This window comes from Lycium barbarum, chromosome 12, assembly GCF_019175385.1.
Source record: "Lycium barbarum isolate Lr01 chromosome 12, ASM1917538v2, whole genome shotgun sequence".
Taxonomy (NCBI): domain Eukaryota; kingdom Viridiplantae; phylum Streptophyta; class Magnoliopsida; order Solanales; family Solanaceae; genus Lycium; species Lycium barbarum.
Window position 1 is genome coordinate 93,443,695 of NC_083348.1, and position 21,633 is coordinate 93,465,327.

General features: G+C 37.0%; 1 protein-coding gene across 2 annotated transcripts; it reads left to right on the forward strand.

Moving 5' to 3' along the window:
- Positions 1-977: 977 nt before the first annotated feature.
- On the forward strand, positions 978-17,327 carry LOC132621106 (uncharacterized). Of its 2 annotated transcripts, none has more exons than XM_060335256.1 (13): positions 978-1,563; positions 1,660-1,728; positions 1,878-1,985; positions 8,751-8,825; positions 9,344-9,505; positions 9,961-9,996; positions 10,256-10,362; positions 10,533-10,604; positions 12,449-12,497; positions 12,647-13,239; positions 14,340-14,552; positions 14,633-14,753; positions 16,909-17,327. In XM_060335256.1, the coding sequence occupies exons 1-13, from the start codon at positions 1,240-1,242 to the stop codon at positions 16,978-16,980; spliced, it is 2,001 nt and encodes a 666-aa protein (XP_060191239.1). In that variant the 5' UTR covers positions 978-1,239; the 3' UTR covers positions 16,981-17,327. The 2 variants fall into 2 exon arrangements, with proteins under 2 accessions (XP_060191239.1, XP_060191240.1); XM_060335257.1 differs by lacking the exon at positions 16,909-17,327 and adding an exon at positions 15,182-16,868.
- Positions 17,328-21,633: the final 4,306 nt, after the last annotated feature.

Below are 21,633 nucleotides of genomic sequence, written 5' to 3' on the forward strand. Positions count from 1 at the left end.
CACATACCGCGGTGTATTGTTGTCGCCACGTGGCTTAATCCCGGATCACTCCTTAAGGAATAGGACACAATAATATAACGCACATCAGAGAAGAGAGTATCCCTTTTATTATAAGACAGGCCCCCGCGTCCCACGATGTAAGCGAACGAATGGAACCAAAGGAATGATTGTTGACTATACTTAAACGCTAGGGGAACGTCAGGAGGGGGACATGCTAATTTTTCGAGCGTGAGCTCGTCCTGCGCTCCTGCCTGACGGACAAATCAGATTGATAAAAGTACCATGTGAAATCTTCGGTTTTTCCCCTTCCTTGATCCCCCCGCCCGGAAATAAAGAACCAAGCCCCTTTCTGATCCATTCATTTCTGCAAGCAGGGAGGATCCAGAGCGTTGGACTTTCAACTAAAAATTGTCTTTTTAGGAGCCGGTTCCTTGGTTATCTATTTTTGCTTCCTAAGCAAAACAGAGGGCGCATATAGGGAAGTGGGCCCTCGTTGGTGCATAACAGAGCTTTCCTACCGACGATCTTTCTTGGTGCATAAATGAGGATATTTTTAACATGAGTTCATGCGCTATGAGTATGAGTATGTATATTCTTATATTATTACTGTTATTTCTTTTACTTTAATTATGTTTAATATTTGTGTTGTCAATACTTTTCTTTATTCAAATTTTCATCACACCTTTTTACCCTTGCATTTTTTTAATCTATTTTTCGAAAAATGAATTTTTTGAGCCGAAGGTTAATAGAAAGCAATCTTTCTAATCTAAAAAGGTAGGAGTAAGCTCTGATACACCTCAACCTTCCCAGACCCATTTGTGGGACGGACAACAGTGGATATGCAACCTTACTGATACCTCTCTTATTTTATTATTTTTGTAATTTTGTTTAACTTATTTATCTTTAATATCAAAAATTATAATTTGACTATTTTGCCCTCTTCAACTATTAAACTCCTCTAATTAATTAACTAAATTTCATCTCTACAACTTGTTTAGTTCTTTAAGAGCATAAAAACGCAAGTTCTCCTTCAGCCTTCACCTTGAACAGAGCAAGACGGAATAATTGCTCCCTCTTCCTTGGATATGATTTCTCCATTCAATCAATTTGTAAATTGTCTTAATATACCAGATCGTCGCTCATTACATCGTGCTCAGCTCCAATTAATAAACCCTGAACCCTTCCTCCACTCATTATTACTTACTTGGGGTTGAAGTTTCACTTTTCAGGCTAAGTAAAATGGCGGATATGGATTTGGACTTCGATGGTCCAAGTAAAGTTCCTACTAGACAAGCCCGTTTTGCTCCCAAAAGCTCTAAACTCAAGCCCCAAATAGCAACCAAACCCAAACCTGAAACACAGCCATCATCTATTTCCACTAAAAAAGAAGAACTGGGCCCACTAACAGATCATTTAACGGAAAACGGAGCCGCAAACGTTCCGTTGGACGGAGGAAATGACGTGGCAGAAGAACAAGTTGCCACGGAAACTGATAACGATGAAGATGAAGTTGTTCGTGAAATTGATGTGTGTTTTACTCCTTCCTTTGATCCTACAACTCAGGTAATTTTTTTTCTCGATTCGAGTAATCGATTGTTTATTTGTTGAATTTGCAAATATTTCTATTTGTTATAAGTATAATTTTCTGTTATTTGTCAGCTATATGTGTTTCAATATCCATTGAGGCCGCTATGGCGTCCCTATGAATTGGAGGAACGATGCCAAGAGGTGAGTACTTACAATAGCTTTTAATGTTTTTGTTTGGTGAACAAATTGGTTATTGTTTATCACGCGAAATAAATCAGTAGCATCAGAGATTAAGTTGAAAATGTGATGCTAAAGGCAAGAATGGATTGGCTGGTTTTATATATTTGCAGGTGAGGTTGAGACCTTCAACTGCAGAAATGGAGGTTGATTTGGCGATAGATTTTGATTCTAAAAATTTTGATAGAGACTCTGTCCATGCAGCAACGATGAAAAAGCAGGTTCATTTTGATTTATCCTTGAATTTAAAGAGAAACTTTGAGATATATGGAAGCATGATTTTTTAATAGATTTTCTCTTCGTAAACCACAACACTAGGCGATTCCTTTCTATCTGTGTAAGCCTTGGTACATGTGTCGGTAGTTGGTGGGAGGTTGCATGTACCCGATGTAATAGTCCAGGTGCTTATAAAATAGCTACATCACATCCGCACGCGCGCACACACATATTTGTATATATACTCTCTTTTTCCCTAGTGTCCAAGCATAAAATTATTAGATATAGGCTTAGTGCTGCTTGCAATTGGCTGCTGAGATCAGTTTTCTCCCTTTTAAGAAAAAAAGTAAAATCCACCTTATGGTGCCGTGGCGTTATGTGCAGGCATTAGCTGACTGGATATGTTACTTATCCACCTTTAATCAATCTATCCTGTGGAAATAATTATGGAGGTTTCTGAATGAGGGCTTTATGTAGATAGCGATCGCAACAAAATATTCTAGTATGGGTAGTTTATAAATATTGTCACAAGCTATTAGATGTATGTTTATGCGAAGGAATCACGAGGGGGGTGTAAAGACTATTCAAAATGAAATAACCACATACATATCTGACTGAATATATGTGGGAAGTTAACCTTAGCAGACAACCTCAATTTGATTTACAACTGTGAAATTTCTGAAGGTAGTGATGAATGGAATGGTATGAAGTAGGAAGCAGTGTTTTGGACGGCGCGCGGCGACAAAAGGCGACAAGCGCCCGCCTCGCCTTAAGGCGCTCGCCTTTTTGAAGTGCGGCGCCAATAAATATCAAAAAATTAAAATATTTAATTGCATATGTAAATAATCAAAATCTCACTAGCAATAACATATTAGCAAAGATTTCAATTCAAAAATTAAAAGTAGATAGTAGATACTAAAAGTCTAGAACTTGAATGAGTCAATGACTCAATAATTCATAAGTGACAAGACAAGCAACACTAAAATTCAAGCAATAGTGCAATACTAAAAGTCTATTCAAATTCAAGATCTTCAAGATTTCCAAATTCTTGATATCCAAGATTCTCAACATTATATTGCTCCTCATCTTCTTCCTCCTCGGGCTCGGGCTCGGTCTCGGTCTCGGACTCGGAGTTTTCATCAATTAAGCACCGAGACCGACTTGAGCTTGTAGTAGTAGTAGCTACTCCTTTGCCCTTGTTATGTGACCTTGAACTTGAAGAACCGCCCCTAAGACCATAGATATTCTCCTCAACTCCAGACGCCCTAGAAACAGTACCCCAATCAAGGTCACATCCCTCATATACTAGTTCCTCTTCTTCATTTTGGGGGCATCCAATTAACCATTCATTTGCTTCATCAATATTATCTAACAGAATTGGATCAACGATATCGCCAACATCATAACGACGCCTCAATGTTCTATTGTACTTAATGTACACTAGATTGCTGAGACGCGATAGTTCAAGCCTATTCCTCTTTTTGGTATGAATCTGCGCATAAGTTGTAGAAACTAATTAGTAGATACTAATAATAATGTATATAGAAATTAGAATATAATAAATCTTCTTCTCACATGTTCAAACACGCTTCAATTTCTCTCACATCCGGATGCGCTACAAGTTAAACTTAATACTCTTATGGCAAGCTGTTGCAAGTTTGGAGTATGATTACCAAATACCGACCACCATTCAGCTATAATTTTTTTTTTTAAAGGTTTAATAATTATAAATAAGTCAAATAACTTAAGTAAAGCTATAAAAATAACTAAATCTACCCACTTACAAAGGGATGTTTTGTCTCTGTTTCTTATAGCCTGAGGCTTACCAAAAGTCCCCATTGCATGTTTATACACATGAAGCTCTTTGACTAGAGCATCTTGTGTTGCATTAGGGACCATCTTAGCAACACAATCAAGGTAACCTTCCCACACTTCTGTTGATAAAGTCACCATGCATGCAGCCTTAAGTTTCTGGTTCTGCTTAAGCTTAAAGACGACCACGAGGGACGGTCCGTAAACTGAAATATGGACCGTAAATCTCCATGAACGACTCTTATTTTGATAATTAGTGTAAAACATTCCCGGGTTCAAAACATGGCCTGCTGCATGCAAAGGTCTATGAAGTTGGTCCGACCACCACCGATCAATGATTTCGAAAACTTTCTCATATTGCTTCCGATCGCCATGAAAACCCTTTTCAATAGCTTCTTTGGCTCTATCCATTGCTTCTTAAATATAGCCCATTGATGGTTTTTTTTCTCCATCCACCAAGCGAAGCGCTACTATCAAAGGAGAACCAACTTTAAGTGCCCTAACAACATCATTCCAAAAAGATGTAGAAGTAAGATGTCTGACAACTTCTTTTCCCAAAAGTTCCTTTGCAAATCTACTTTCTGTCTATTCGGTTGAGAAGATCATAGTTCTCAAGTTTTTCTTTTGCATGTAAAGAGCTTGCAAAGTTAAGAAGGCCGTTGCAAATCTTGTCTTAGCCGGTTTCACCAAATTTCTTTGGTTTGTATATCTTCTCATCATGTTCAACAACAATGGCCTCATTGCTATGTAAGAATGTATCTTAATGGCCTTCTGAAAAACTGTAAAAGGAATATTTTAGTAGCTAAGTAATAAGTAATAAGCATATAGTATAAGCTATAAAGAAAGTTAGAACTATTTTTTTTCACCTGAAGCATACGGGTTTATTTTGAAGATGTCACCAAACATCAAATTGATACAATGGGCAGCACATGGAGTCCAATAAATGTGCAGGTACACACCCATCATCATGTCACCGGCTTTAACATTCTCGCTAGCATTATCGGTAACAACTTGTATAACATTTTCCGGTCCAATTTGCTTAATAGTCTTCTCAAACAAGTTGAACATCTTGGTGGAATTCGTAGATTCATCACTAGCATCGACTGACCCAAGAAACACACTACCTAATGGAGAATTGACCAAAATATTGATGATCATTTTTCCATTTCGTGCTGTCCACTTGTCCATCATAATTGAACACCTAAACTCTGTCCATTTCAATTTATGTTCCTCAATAATCTCATCTATCTTCTCCACCTCTTTTTTTAGATGAGTAACTCTAATTTCGTGATAGGTGGGAGGTTTCATTCCTACGCCATATTGTCCTATGGCCTCAATGTATTTATCAAAACTTTTGTGATTTACACAATTAAAAGGGAGCCCTGCATCATATACCCATACCGCAAAAGCACTTACAGCGCGATCTCTTAGCAACTTCTTGGATGCATCAGACGCTGCCGTGCTACTGCTTCCCTTCCCCTTTGATGTTTGCGGGTAATAAAGATTCATGGGACCTTTCACATTGGCAGTCCGTGCCGTGGATGATGCATTGGATGACATTTTTTGAGTTTTTGAGGGAGGAAGGCATCATTTCATCATCTTCATCAGAGAGATTAACCAAGGATGCTTGGTGCAACATTTGAGTTTTTAACAACTGTTTACTTTCAACATGCTTTTTTAATTCTTCCCTAATTTCAGGCGGACAAATTGTACATTTTTTTACATTTTTGTAACCACAATCAAATGTTGTTTGTGTCGAGTAATTCCGCCATTGAAAGTGCCTCGACAAAAGATACATGTAATTGAATCTTTTGTTGGGCCTTTGGTACCATAATTCCAACCTATGTCTTTTTTGCCAGTGTCCGACGATTCCATTGAATTTGAACCTACTGTTTATAACTGTATAACAAAAGTTAAACAATTATTGAACAGAAAAAATAGGAGCAAAACAACCACTGCCTCACTGGTGCAGTTGAGGGGAAAAAAAACAGAGGAAAAAACAGAGGAGAAAAAAACAAGAAGAGAATAGAAGAAGGAAAAAAAAAAGCAGAGGTGGCCGGAAATAGAGCAGTTGTCGCCGGAAAAAAAGAAGAAGAAAGAAGAAGAACAGAAGAAGAAGCAGAAGTCGAAAATACAGGAGGAAGAAAGAAGAAGAACTGAAGAAAAAGAAGAAGGAGAAAGAGACGTACCTGAAAACCTTGAAGGAGAAGAGAGGAGGAGGCAAAAAAAAAAACCCTAGCTGCTATTTTTCTTTTGTAAATAAGTTTCATTTAAATCCTCCACTTCTTTTAATTGTTTTTTTTTTTTTTCAAAAGGCATCTCGCCTCGCCATAACTGGCGCCTCGCCTTGGCGCGCCTTTTGAAGGTGTGCTCGCCACAGCCATAAAAGGCACTACAGCCTCGCCTCGCCACGCCTCTCGCCTTTCACAACACTGGTAGGAAGGAAAGGTTCATCAAATAGGTCTTACTAAAGATGTTTGTTTGAAAGTGATACAAGACCTATTTTACGGGGAAAGACAAAAAGCACAAAAGAGAGTGTTTTCTTTATATAGCGCGCAACTTCCATTTCTATATAAAATAACTCTTAAGCAGAGGGGGTTGACTATTGATCATTTGCTCTTGCACGTGCCAGAACTGCAGGAGGACATTGATAGGCTGGTTAGAGGATCAACGAACTTAAAAATCCCAACACAAAGGTCTGCTCTTACCTGAGCGAGTTTGTTTAGGGATCATGGAGTTCCATCTAATCTGTATATAATGTTGCTGGGGTATTGCCTAAATGGTGGCGGACGCCTTGTCCAATTGGATAATAATTAACATCAGGAGTGGTGATTGGGGGCATTTTGGACGTTGGACCGTTGTTTGAATGACTTAGAAAGAAAGGACCAGAGAATTTTTGAAAAAGTTATGAAGCACATGTAGAGGATTAGGTGCTCATTGTTCCAGTTGTATTTTTGGTCTAAAGAAGATATTCCTTCTTTGCTGATAGTTGAATTGTTTTAACAGAATTTTAGATTCTTTTTTTGATTAAGCACCGGGTGTCCGGGTCTCTTTGAGCCCCGACTAATCCCGGGGGTGCACAGGCCCTCGGCAAGGAGTTTCCCGCAAGTGCACCACGGGTAATTCAGGGTTTTACCCCAGTCCGATGGCCCTCAGAAATTGTTTGCACCCAGTGGGTTTCGAACTTGAGACCTTGAAAGGGAGCACCCCAAGGCTCAAGCCAATTACCACCAGGCCAACAGAATTTTAGATTCTTTTGGGACCATCTTGGTACAACATCCGTGAAATGATTCTTATATTTGCTTGAGATCCTACCTTAATCACTTCTCCGTCCCATGAGCTCTTAAATATTGTTTCTGTACTTGTTGAAATTATTGCCATCCTTCGTTTTTTATAAGTTATTTATTGGATTCTGATGTTATTTGCTTCCATGCATCTTTTGACCTTCAATTTTGGTCTCTCTATATATACATATTTCGCTTTCCATGTAAACGAAACAGCTCGACTTCCTCTAATATCCGATCTTCCTTATTATGTGTCTCTCCATTTCTCCACCTGAAATTCCATTTGTAATACCCATCTGTGTTGGACATACTCCTTGCTCTTTATGGACGTGTATACAGACAGAAGTGGACCCACGTGGAATGTAGGGGGGTCATTGGACCCTCTAAAACACGGAAAAAATTATGTATATATAGGTGTATATACCTAAAGAATCGAGTATATATTTGATTGTGCACCCTGATATACAAAAGCAAATTGGAGCACTGGCTGAGTCTGCGCTTAAGTTCTGTTTTTCTGATTGATGACCATGGTTCGATTCCTATCTCTAGCATACCCTTATATTATATTTGTTTTTGATTATTACAGAGGGGCCCTGTCAAAGTTAGAATCTAATATTAGGAGTCAAATGTTCAATTTCGTTTTCTTTAAGCCGCAATTTTCTTAACAAAAGACGCTCGAAAATTTGCAAAACAAATGTCTAGAGCAAGAGTCGATCCTATGCCCTTTACAGAGCAACTGCTTCTTCGCATATTGTTTATATTTACAGAATATATTTAGTTAAATTATCAATCAAGAGATGTCACGTTCTACATGCATCCACCCCTATTTTTTCGCTTGTTTATTTACCTGCCGCCACTGCAAGTCTGCAACAATGGAAAGAACATTCTCATCCATGAAACATATCAAAAATCAATTGTTTACTAATATTAGTGATGCATTTTTAAATGATTGTTTAGTTTGTTACATGGAGAAGAACATATTTGTAAATAGAAGAAGTGATAGTATCATTTACTGTTTTCAGAATATGAAAGCGCGCCAAAGTCAAGTATGAATTGATGATTTACTTTTGTTACTAAATTAATGATATCCAATCATTTTGAAGTTTATAAGTGGCTCATAACTTATCATAATAAATTAAGTTTTAAGAGAGTTGCTCATCAAACTTCGTGACTAGTAAATAGCACGACTATGTTAAAAATATTGGCGCCGCCACCTTCAAATCCCACATCCGCCTCTGTATATAGATATATCTTCCAGCTTCATGATTGTAATTATGTTGTTTAGGTGTAGGATAAGGAGGTTGTACTTTGCGAAATTTGACATTTAGATTCTGGAAGCTCTGCACTTGATATTTGTTCACTTAATAGGAATTAAGTTCTAATTGTTATACCCAGAATCTAACCCTCAGGGGTTGGCCTGGTGGTAATTGGCTTGAGCCTTGGGGTGCTCCCTTTCAAGGTCTCAAGTTCGAAACCCACTGGGTGCAAACAATTTCTGAGGGCCATCGGACTGGGGTAAAACCCTGAATTACCCGTGGTGCACTTGCGGGAAACTCCTTGCCGAGGGCCTGTGCACCCCCGGGATTAGTCGGGGCTCAAAGAGACCCGGACACCCGGTGCTTAATCAAAAAAAAAATTGTTATACCCAGAATCTGATTGCTTCGTATTTTCCAGACTCTTTCTACATCATGGATGCCATTACCAACTTGCGCCTCTGAATATGCTGTTGGGGTCCTCATTGGTGATAAGGTAAACAATTTGTTGTTGATAGCTTAAATGCATCTTTAACTTCTAGTCTCGTGGAGTTCTGATTGACTAAAAGTTAGTCTTCTTCAAGTTTTGTATGCGCTTATGCATGTTCAGCTTTTGTCCTTTTCTTCTTCAAAAACTAATTACGACCATAACAATGCCGGGCGGCTACTCTCTCAACTTCAAGTGTAATCAAGTCAATTTTCTATCAGCTTCAAGTTGAAGCGAATTATTTGCTGTTAAATCTAACTCTACTGTTATCTATGCTGTCAGGAACTGCTATAATGCTTCTGGCTATCTTATCTACCCCAAGTTCTGCCACTTAGAATCAACAAATTGTCAAGTCCTTCTAGTTATATTCTTCTGTTTCTTATATACACTGGTGTGAGAAACTTCAACTAAAATTTCTAAGTTTGCTGATAGCGACTGGAAGCTCATTTCTGCAGTCAAAAGAAAAAAATATCAAAGCTTATTATTGTTCTCCATAGTCACGCTCTTGCTTCCTGTTTGTTATGCAGTTACACCTCAATCCTGTTCATGCAGTTGTACAGCTCCGACCGTCACACCAGCATCTAAAGGAAAGTGAGTTGAAGAAGAACATTGCCACCAACAATGATGAAAAAAGTGTTGAAAATGAAGACGTCAAGGAGAAAAAGCCTGTGGGTCCATCAAAGAAGCAGGTTCATTTCATGATTTGCTCTGTGATGCTAGCTCCTAAGCTCAACTTATATGGACCTTGTATATGACTACTTTTCATGTGATATTATGATACATATAGCACTTAAAATATCATATTTCAAGGACTTCTCGGTTCCTGATTAGTTTGCCACATTTTTGGATAAATAATGATAAAGGGAATGCCTAAAGATTGGTCTTCTGTGGTTAAGCACTCTGCTACTTTCAAGACTTTTTTTCTAATATGGTAAACTCCACACTTAAACCCCACTACCCAGGAGCTCATTACCTGCCTTTCCACTTCGCCTCACTTGGTGAGTCGAGTCAACCCCAACCTTATTGTTGGAGGTGGAGGATCTTTTGCAACTAGGCTATCCATCCCCTGATGCTGTTCAAGCTTTTCATACAAGTGCTTTACCTTTTCTTTGATTTATTCTTGAAACATATACCTTTTGTGCAGAACAAACCACCTGGGAACGGCAAGGATATTGGAGAGGTATGAACACCTGTGAACATGTTCTGACAAAATTTCCACTTTTCAGTATTAGCTAATTCCGTATTGTTCTTTAGCTTGAGTGGCTGCTAATTTTTCATCTACTGTGGTTTGGATTGACGTTTCTGTTGCAAGTGTTTTCTATTTATATTTGCTCAAGTGCAGCTAGCTTTGTACATGCAGTTGCAAATATCATTTGAAACAGTTCCATTAATGCAGATCCTTGTGAAGTTATTGATATCTATTTTATATCCTCTTTCAGCACTGGTTACATCTAAAATACCATGGGGCTAGGAGTGACATTTCAGCCAGATATCTGCAGAAAATGGCAATGGAGGAAGGCTCTCCAGTACCATTTTCAATGAGCCCGTATGTGTCTGCTAATATGGTTGATTTTTCTCTGCTTGAGCCATATTGTTTTTGCAAAATGCTGCTGTTTAGGACAACTAAAAGAAGCATTTTTCCTGCCTCAGAGCATACATTTATCTACTCATTCTTATTCTAATACCAGTTTTCGTTTCTGCTAATTTGATACGCAGGGTTGATTATCTGAACGTCTTTTGTCCTGGAAGACCAGCTGACACTGACAGATTCAGAAATCTTCGAACAAGGTACTGCAGCTACTCTAATTGGTCCTTCACATCAATTATTTTGACATTGCAAGGTTTGGAGGTGCTGCTAAGGACAAAAACAATTTTTTTTATTGACATCTATGATCACAGAGCTGTCTTGTTCTTTGCTGTAGGGTGTCATCGTCCTCTAGTATTGCTGGACCATATTCCACTACCTGCAAATTATCTTCTTTTTTTCCATGGAAATTGTGAATTACTGTAATCTATTTCCTGCTTTCTTTATTCCCGTTTTGATTGAAGCAGCTTCTTTTGCCCACCTGTAACCTTGCATCTTCTTGATGCTTTACCAATGGCATTTGATTACTTTACCAAAAAAATATTTCCTGCCTTCTTTATATTTATTTATTCACTTTTTGCTTTCTGTACAATGTTGAGTAGAGTTGTGGGATCTTTGATTACTTGTTCATAATCTAGTTTTTAGTTAGCAGTTAACTTGTCTTTGGTTGATGGACTGGTAATTTCCTACGATGTCAGAGATTAGATTCTCATACTAACTTAAGCCTAGTCGCAATCTCAATGAAATCGACTAAATTTGTAGATCAAATTGGAAGGAAAACTTTTTTTTGACTCTTTAGTTAAAGAGGGGACACAGGAATGCTTCTGGCCTTCTGCTGGCTTGGAGTCAGGGGAGGAAGGGGGAATTTCGCTAACAGAATCAAGTTCAACAAACTATTGTGGAGGGGATTTCTAAGAGTCCAGCATTGGGACATTCGGGAGGTTTAGCTAATCTTTGGCGATATGTGAAGTTGGAGCAAATAATATTTGAGGAATATCAGGAAAGAATGTAAACACAAGAAACGACTGGAAGCTATTAGTCGCTCAGACTCTTAGGTCTAGCTAATCTTTGGCAAATGGTGTGCCATGGATCTATTATTAGCAAGTCCATTCTTTTTGCCCCCTGATTTTGATGGTTGAACTTGGTCTATATTTTGGTCAAGCACATATTGGTTTTCCCTGTTAGGGACGCTTTGGAAACAGTCTAGACTCTAAATTCTCTCGGTACTGTCAGAGTCAAAAAGCGGGAAAAAAAAAAAATCTCTGGTCTACTGGGGCTATGAAGGTTTTGATACTAACACCGTGAAGTGGTAGGCTAAAAATTTCCATGTGCTTGATCCATGAAAAAGAATCAGGCCCGCACGTTAGGGGTGTGTTGTAGACATGGATAAATAAATAAATAAAAGAATGCTCTCTAAAATAGCTTAAACTTTTAGATGAGGTGTTCGCAGTACGAAATGCAAGGATACATTTATGCTTCGTTTTTGCCGGAGAGCCTAGTCTGCCAAAAAGTGGTTTTTGTTCTTGATTGGATGAAATAAAAAAGAAAACATGGTCTTGTTTCTTTCTATGTGATAATCTTGTTTCCGTTTCTTTTTCATCACTTCTCGAGGCCAAGGATGGAGTGGACTGTTGTTCCAGAATTTGCAGTTGGATACATTTTCATCATGTTACTTAACCAAAATTGCACCTCGCTGGTCATCTTGTCCTTGATGTTCTACCTTTGTCGTCTATCAAATTGGTTTCTCTTCATTTATCGTTAAAGTACTTTATCCTTAATAGCCATCAGTTGTTAAAGTTGAAACCTTGTAATTAATTATTATTGACTTGTGTGACTAATATTCGTTATGGGTGTGCCATATAGTATGGCATAAATATGCAACTATGACTTGAATTGCTTCTGTTTGTGATTCTTCCTTTTAGTATCCCTGCCATGTGAATAAATAGCAGTTCTTGATATGTCATGTTTCTCAACTATCTTAAATTAATATTCTTTCCCAGTCATTATGTGCTCCTAACTTGTAAATTGCCAAATGGATGGTTTTCAGGGTGTCTCAATTACCTCTTGAAGATCGTGTTAGAACTTGGCTTCTTGAGGTTTGTACCCACTATTTGGATTCTGCGCTGCTTGTATAATTTTATGGCTGCAACAAAGTTCGTTTACATGGCCCTGTGGTCCTTATAACTCATAAAGGTAGCACGTTTCTAAATCTGACGTTTCTAAATCTGAGTTCTTTTTGCAACAGGGGCCTCCAATTCATCGTTTTGATGCTCTAAAGCACCTAGCGCCAGATAATCCTGTTGATGAGATTTTGAGTGTCCTCCAAAGATACGCACAATTAGTTCAAGGATTATGGGTTCCAAAAAGTTCATTAGTCTATGGAACAAATAGTGGAATTGAAGTTTTAGCGAGGAATTTTGTTCTTTATGAGTTTACCAAGAGTATCTTTATTAAGAAGTCAGTTTTTGGTAGGAGGCCTGAATTCCTTAAAGCTGCGACACCAGCACTAAAAGCATTAGCTGTTGAGAGGACTGACCTGAATGATTGGAAGCTCAAAGAGCATCCTGACAAGAAATTTGAAAACCTTTATGGTGATGTTGTGAGGGAGCAGCAAGCTACCTGGGAGTGCGTGGGGAAACAGATCAATGATTTTTTGCCTGGAGGAAGAAACAGGCCTACTATGAAGAATCCTTTAAACCCAAAGGCCAACATTCCTGCATTGCCAAGTGGTGATAAACCCACTTCTGGCTCACTTTTGAGAACATCTATGTCAGAAGAAATTCGACAAACTTTACCAAAGGCGCTTCAAAATGTTTTCAGAGTCCATAAGGTTTGCAGGTGAGATCTCTGAAAATGACATACGAACTTTCTGCCTTTGTTGTTTATTATCCAGTGAATGGTGATTTTGGGTGTTCATCTTTGTCGCACAAATTGTTAGAGCCTAAGAATGAATGCAGAAACCTGGGTCAAAGAGGTGGTTTAGTGACCTTGGTTTGACTGCTCTGCGATTGTAAAATCATATCGGGGCTTTTTAAAATTGCTTATGCTCCCTCCAACTTCTGCCACCTGTTGTCGCTCCTTTTGGGGTCGTTTGGTTGGGAAACAAGTTATCCCAGGATTACTTATCCTCAGATTAGTTATTCCACCCTCCCACAGGGATAAAATAACACTACAATCCCGGGATTAGTTATACCGCGATTTTATCCCAACCAAACGTGGGATAAACTCAGCTCAGATTTAATCCCGGGATTATTTATCCTTATCCTCGTACCAAATGAGCCCTTTGTGTTTGGTTTAAACGCCGCCCCCCCCCCCCCCCCCAAAAAAAAAAAAAACACACACACACCTCATAATCTTGTCTCACTAATCACGTCACTTTTTAATGGATTTTGATTATCCTTTGGAAATCAAGGAATGTGTAAATAGGTGCTTTTTTAATCTCCCCTGTGAGTTAATTGCCTCTTTACGCAATTCTTCCTGGTTTCGCCCTTCCTCTATTTGATTGTTTCATCCTGAATATGACCAGTCTTCTAAAAGGTTCAGACGGTCTAGTTATACAACATTTTCTTTGCTTTGGAATATTTTAATACCTTTGAGCAGCAGTAATCCATTCCTCAAAGTCATGTTTATGTTGACTTTTTAGTTGAGGTGAGTTGTGCTGAGTATTTAGGTCAAAATTGTCCATCACAAGATTTATGCTTTGTCTTTCTGGTATGTTATGTATTTACTTTACTTTTCTAGAATGGTAATGGATCATAACATAGAATATATTACATTGTCTTTTTCCTGTGCGTCTCATCTGTCTGAGATTTAGAAGGAACAGAGTATTTTTGTTGTTCAAGAAAAAGCTGTGCATGACTTGTTTTATTTACATGATTTCCTCCATCAAAATTTGTGACTCCTAACAGATTGAGAATCCACTGTTTACATTTTGCCAGTTTCGAGCAAATCCGCATAGGTCTGCGAACATTGGCACTTGATAAGTCATTTCCTCAAAAGGGATATCCAAGGAAAGCTATAACTGCAGCCCATGGTGCTTCTGATGCACCTCCAGAGGAGATTGAGGCAGTGATTAATCAGGTTGCTGTAAACATCCATGGTGTCTATGTTCTGAAGTCATCACCAGATAATCCACAGTATGACGCATTCAGGTTCGTAACTATTGCTATTATAACTAAAACTACTTGATAAACACCGAGTCCCACGGCTAATACATAGTTTTGGTTCTCAGGAAAGTTGTAATTGATCTTCTTATGGCTGAAGGGCCGAGTGCAAAGCTAAAGAAAGCAACTATAATTGAAGCTGCCAAGTTGCAACTGGGAAGGGATATTAACCCTGTTGAGTTTCAAAAGGTGAGTAGTTCTTTTCTTACTTGTCATGAGAATTAAGGAATTTCCTCTTTGACTTTATTGTATGGAGTTTCACGTAGTGGAGAAGTCAATAATTGACCAGTTATTATCATAGTTGATGTAGTGATTTCAATTAGTCAATCAATCAAATACGCCTGCTTCAGGTTATTTAAATACTTGTAAGTTATTTTTCTTTGAAGGCATATTTAGGGGTCTCTAAAAATAGAGGTTCTCTAAATCTCATTTGTCCTTGCTCAAATCTATGTATGTGTACTAACAACCACAAAACCCTAGTACAACTGTATTCTATCTTACCCAGGTCTACTTCGACTCCAAACTGGTTGTAGGTCTTTGAGCCACCTTCTCTTAAGTAATTTTAGGTCTACTTTTCCCCTTTTTTTTAAAAAAAAAAAAGCTCCTTCAATCACCAGAATGTACATATGAACTGGTAACTTGCATGGTAAAGAAGCCTTGGACAGACTTGCAAGAAAAGCGGATGTCGATGGAGGTGTTGCTGATTTGATTCAGATAGATTGGTGTACACACGTTGGTTTGCATTAGGAATGCCACTTAGAAGAAGGGTCATGCAGATGGGAAGCATTTTCCTACGGGATTAAGGGTTTTTTCTGCTTGTTGAAAAGAATTTCCTTTTTCAATATAGAGTTTCAAGAACTGTTATTTTCTTTCCCTTCTTTATTATTGGATCTTTAGTTCGGTAAGTTTTAATTCAGTTTCAAAATAAATTACCGTCTTTTGCAAATTACTACACTTAAAAGAAAAATTGATTGCGACTAATGTAAAAGGTCACCACAGACCAAGCTAACCAAGAGGGAAAGCTGATACCTGATATTTTTTCGTGGAACTGCTCTTTGTTTTAGCTACCAACCTAATCCTAGAAGTGGAAGTGATACTTGGCACTGTTTTGTGCAAACTGCTCATGTTTTATGAATAACCCGAATTGGACCATTTTATTTGAAAACCAAGTTAAAGTGAAGTGCAGAAGGTTTTAATCTCTTCTCTTCTCCACCCTTCCTACCTCCATTCACCCCTCATCTTTCCATGACTTGTAGCAGTGGTGATTTTGCACATTGCAAAACTCAGAAACCAGAGAGAAGAATATAAAAAGGAAAATGGAAGTAATCACCTATCTGTTTAGTATGTGCAAAGAAGAGAAAGAGACTTTCTCCAATCAGCTTTTTGTTGAGGAGTGAGTGGAGACAATTGTTGCCTAGTAGGTCTTGTAAAACAATGGCTAGAGAAGTCACAAACTTGTTCTCTTCCCCAAGCTGCTCCCACCTCCCCTGATTTTTAACATGCGTGGGTAAAACCTGCTATAGAATTGCTTTAAGATATTTGAATTTATTAAAAGTTCATATTGGAACTTCACCCTTCATCTCAGAAGTTTCCAACCTTTAGATGGGGTGTTATTACTTCATGCCTTTGTCCTGTTTGAATGCTGAGATAAGATTTAAGACATTTTCTGGAGTAAGATAAAACTTAGCAGTACTACCTGACTGTGCCAAATGGGTTGGGAAATATTATTGCAAAAGAAACAAAAACTGCAAAGCTAGCATTAGCATTTGACAGGATCCGTTTTTATTCTCTTTTATATGGTGTGGTAAAGTTTCTATTTCGGGCTTTAGGTGTTTCTACTGGGCTGCTGTCAGGCTTCTCCTCATTTTGCACTTCTTTATGCAATTTGGGTCTTAGCAATGCTGTTGTGATACTGCCCATGTGCTGACCACCGGCTTTGGTCTGTGAGTTATTGGACTTTAAATAGCTTGGACGAATGTATTTTCCAGCACAAGCAGATGTGTACCATAGATGTTTACAGTGTTTTTGTTTCCAGTCCTCTTACCCCATTTCTCATCTCTTTTTTATTTCTCCTTCTCTGATAGAATATAGAATGTAACAGTTCCAAAATTTCCAAATGTCATCTGATTCTATACTGCATCATTGTGGTCTAGAATCCTTAGGTTTGCCTGGAACTTTGTATTGGGAATGAGCTCCAGTGTGAAATGTTGTCGGTCATACGCATTAATTTTTCTAAAATTCGTGCGGAAGCTTCATTGCTTTTGTCTAATTCCTGATAGAATATAAAATAACTTTTTTTGACTGCCTGGGCCCTGGATGCTAATAATTTTCTATGCTAATGCAGGTTATGAAGGAACTGTGTAATTCAGAAAATTCAGCATGGGTTTTAAAACGTGGTGACGGCAATCCACAATAGTCTGCTATCTCTAATTCAAGTTGTACAGGTCACGGAAAGTATATGTTAGCTGCAGAAATTCTCATTAATGAGCAGGAAGTTGGCTTTGCTTGAGGTTTCCCTTTACTCTTGAGAAGCATATCTGTTTAGTTTTGGGGTTATACAATGTCTAAATGAGCTGTTGGTAGGAAACGCCTTGCATTGCAAATCTGGTAGAACATTTAGGAGATAATATCACATTATCCGAAGAAATTGGAGAGATATAGATCTTCCATTTAATCACTCTTTTTCACTCAAGAATTCCAAGTTGGTACTAGTTTTATGATGACCTGCTGCATTTATACAATGATACATCTGCATTGACAAGATTTAAGTAGAGCATGCTACGAGGCATTTGTTTCAATTTCAATCTCCACTGATATAATGAGGGTACAAGAAGTAAAGTTTTATATATTTATCATGAGGTGGCGCATCTCTTTAGCAAAGAAATCTATTTTCTCCTTTTTCTGGTTGTCTTTTCTGCTCGTTCAATTTGTTTAAAATTGGGAGCTGATCTTCTTCTATCCTATTTATTACATGCATAAATGTGCCAATGATTTAGTTTACCACACATCATCAGTATCATAATTTAGAGGCATTTCGGGTAAATGATTTTAAGGGCATGAAAGTAAGAGGGGCATGGATGGTTAATTATTTTGTTTTTATGTTCTTTCCCCAAAAATTACCTATACTCTAGCATCATAGAACTGAAAGAGGAATGAATGTAGAATAATATCTGCACTGATGCTGATGTTGATTGTTACGTGGCTCCTCACATTTTGCTTAATCCGCCCAAGCCATCATGATAAATTCATAGGGAAAAAGACATTGTGTGTCCACTCAGTCAAACTAATTCCACATTTAATCACTATTTGGGCTTAATTTCACTAGGTGTCCGTTCGGCCCAAAATAATGTCAAGGCTGACCGGCCCAACAGTCCAGACACTTAAAAAAAAAAAGACTTTTTAGTCGCCACTAAAGGGCTGCTACAGCATATATACATACATATGTTGGAATTATATATACACTTTATATATAAGAATTATACAGTTTATATACATATACTGAAATTAAGCATACATTTATTTTACATAAATTATACGTTGATTATACATTTATTATACACATATTATACAATAATGATATGATATATTTTTTTTTTTACATATACAATAGTGATACATATTATATACCACATTGATACGGTTTCTATTATACATTTTTTATACGTATGGTATACTTTCTATACAAGACTGATACAATTTATATACACATGCTTGAATTATATATACACTTTATATATAAAAATTGATACATATTATATACAAAAATAATACAATTCTCTATTCTATACAGGGCAGTTTCACTGTGCTGATACACATTATATACACAAATGATACATATTATACACAAAAATGATACATAACTTAGTGATTCATATTTTATACAGTTTTTATACATTACAGATCAGATAGGTACTGATACATATTTTATACACAAATGACACATACTATATATAAAAAACACCAGAGATATCGAAAGTAACTGCCAACAACTATTTTCTGACAATTAAACACTCCTTGATTAAAAAATAAAAACTGCCTACAATAATTTTGTAACAAATCTGTAGGAATTAGCCTAATTGCGAATAAAAAATAAAAAAAATCAAAAGCTAAGCAAAGTCAAAATCGAGCGAAGAATAGTGCCTGCTTATATTGGATAGCCAAAATACTGCTATTTATCCTAATTGTCTAGCTTAAAACAAAAAAGTAGCAACGATTATTTTGTAACAAATCTACGGGAATTAACCTAATTGCGAATCGCAAACAAGCTAATCAAAGTAAAATGGAGCGAAGGAGAGTGCCTGCTTGTACTGGACTCCAATTGAAAATTGTCTTATTTAAGTTTTGGCTAATGAATGAGATTAGTTTAGTGGGTATAATTTGAGTTTGGGAAAAATTGGGTTAAAGGGTGGGATTAGTTTCACCTCACCGGCCATTTGTGTCCTTTTTCCAAATCATTTTTTTGCGCGGATTGCCCTTCTTTTGGGGTGGTCTTTAAATTTTGCCCCTCATATTTGTGGTCTTTAAATTATGCCCCTCATATTGTTGGTCTTTAATTTTTGTCATTCGCGTTGCAACCCTGAGCATTCACGCAGAAATCATAAGGTTCCGGGTTCGAACTCCCGCTTAAGCATAAATTAAAAAAAAAATTGCAAGGCAAGGCTTGGGTCGCGTGTATGCCGGACCCGGCATACACTTATTAAGGAATTACCAAAGTTATGTCGGACCCGACATACTCATGCCTTATGGGCAGACTGGGCATAAGTATGTCGGGTCCGGCATAACTTTGGCAAATCCTTAACAAGTTTATGCCAGGTCCGACATACTTATGAGCAAACTTTTAGTTAAGCCTTAACTAAAAGTCTTTTCCTAGTTATGCCTTATGGGGCAGACTTTTAGTTAAGGCACAACTAAAAGTATGCTCCATAAGACATAACTAAAAGTATGTCCCATAAGGCGGAACTTTTCCTTAAGGCATAACTAAAAATTTATCTTATAAGACAAAGTCTATGTCTTAAGGAAAAGTTATGTCTTATGGGGCATACTTTTAGCATAAATAAAAGTATGCCCCATAAGACATAACTTTTCCTTAGACTTTTAGTTAAGGCTTAACTAAAAGTTTATCCATTAAAAGTTTGTCCATAAGTATGTCGGACCCGGCATAAACTTGTGAAGGAATTACCAAAGTTATGTCGAACCCGACATACTTATGCCACGTCTGCCCATAAGGCATAAGTATGCCGGGTCCAGCATAACTTTGATAATTCCTTAACAAGTGTATGTCGGTGGGGGCATAGCGAAATTTAAACTCTGCCTTGCGAATTTTTTTAAATTTTTTTACTGAGTGGGGGTTCGAACCTGGAACACATGGGTTTTAGCCAAAGGGCAAAATTTAAAGATTTCAAATATGAGGGGCAAAATTTAAAGACCACCCCAAAAGAAGGGCAATTTTGCGAATTGCCCTTTCCAAATTCATATTCAACCGGCCCATTTTAAATATGGGTAAATACGAGTCAATTCATATTTTAACCGCAATAAAATGGATTGAAAACGCCGTATCAGATGCGGTTCAAGAAGGAATTTTTACGCGTTATAGCTACTTCTAATACATAATTAGTGGTAATAACTACCTTTTATTTTAATTATTAATAATAACTAAATACTTTTCTAATTTAACTATTATAGCTACACAGTAACTTTCAATTACCATTTCACAAATACACCTAAAAATTAGCACCCCAATCCCATATCCCCTTTTAATGGTAACAATATTAATTACTTAATATACATTACCATTCTCTCTCCTTTTTCATAAATTCTTACCTTTTTACGGTTATTTCGATTCAAGGCATATGTGGTCAAAGTGGGTCTCTTTTACGTTCTATCCCATCTCCTTTGTTTCGTGAAATTTTCGCTATTTGTGTTATTATTCTTCCACAAAAACAACTTGGTGGAAGTGATTGTTTTTGCTCCAGGCCGTGGTGGTGGTTATGGGGGCGCACACGAGAGAAGGGGGGAGAGAAAGTTTTTTAGGGTTTTTGAGAAGATGAAAAATATATGTATTTGTATATGTTCTATGATATAACTACCAATTGTTGTGGTTGGTGGTGTATTTTTGTAAGTTTTTCTATATATTTGTGTATTTTGTTCAAATTAATTCCATCAGTTCATCTAGTTTCAAATACACGGGTGAAAGCAAATACATGGTAAGTTTTCTATATATTTATGTATTTTGTTCAAATTAATCACATCAAATACATGGGTGATGCAAATTGTTACTCATACAAATACATGAGATTTAATATAAAATACATGGGGTTTGATTGAAATTGTACTCACACAAATACATGAGATTTAATATAAAATACATGGGGTTTGATTGGAAACTTCGAATACATTAGGTATGCTATCAAATACATGGGTAAATAAAAAACGAAATCAATATTGAAAACCTCAAATACATTATCACTAAATACATGGGTGATGCAAATTGTTACTCACACAAATACATGATATTTAATATAAAATACATGAAGTTTGATTGGAAACTTCAAATACATTAGTTATGCTATCAAATACATGGGTAAATTAAAAACGAAATCAATATTGAAAACTTCAAATACATTGGCTGATGAATGTTTTCAAATTTTGAATTTTTGATTTTTTACGTTGGAATGTTGAAGATTGGATGAAGGAATAGAAAACGGTTATAGAAAAGAAATCTAAAATCTGATTTTGTGGAAGAGTATGGTAAAAAATACCAATTAATAACTAATTAAATGATCCCACCGTTATGGCCTAAAATCAAAGGATACGTTTTCTTTTTTACTGTGTTTCTATGAATTTACACGCATTAAATACATCCGAAAAAATACCTTAATTTGGGAAAACATAACTACAAATGGTAATATTTAAAAGGGTAGCTATAAATGATAGGAAACTACCGTAAGGTAGTCATTTGAGTAATTTTACCGTTCAAGAACTATCAGAAATGATGATACTGCTTGCTTGAATTGCTAAATATTAACTTTTCGTAAATTCATATATTTTTATTTTAAATATATCCAATATC

What these genes read in the sequence shown, in the direction of transcription:
- LOC132621106 (XM_060335256.1), top strand. Translation starts at nt 1,240, where the DNA reads ATGGCGGATATGGATTTGGACTTCGATGGTCCAAGTAAAGTTCCTACT. An exon ending in TGGAGGAACGATGCCAAGAG is followed by an intron (nt 1,729 to 1,877) that starts GTGAGTACTTAC and finishes ATATATTTGCAG; the next exon opens with GTGAGGTTGAGACCTTCAAC. An exon ending in GTACCATTTTCAATGAGCCC is followed by an intron (nt 10,363 to 10,532) that starts GTATGTGTCTGC and finishes TTTGATACGCAG; the next exon opens with GGTTGATTATCTGAACGTCT.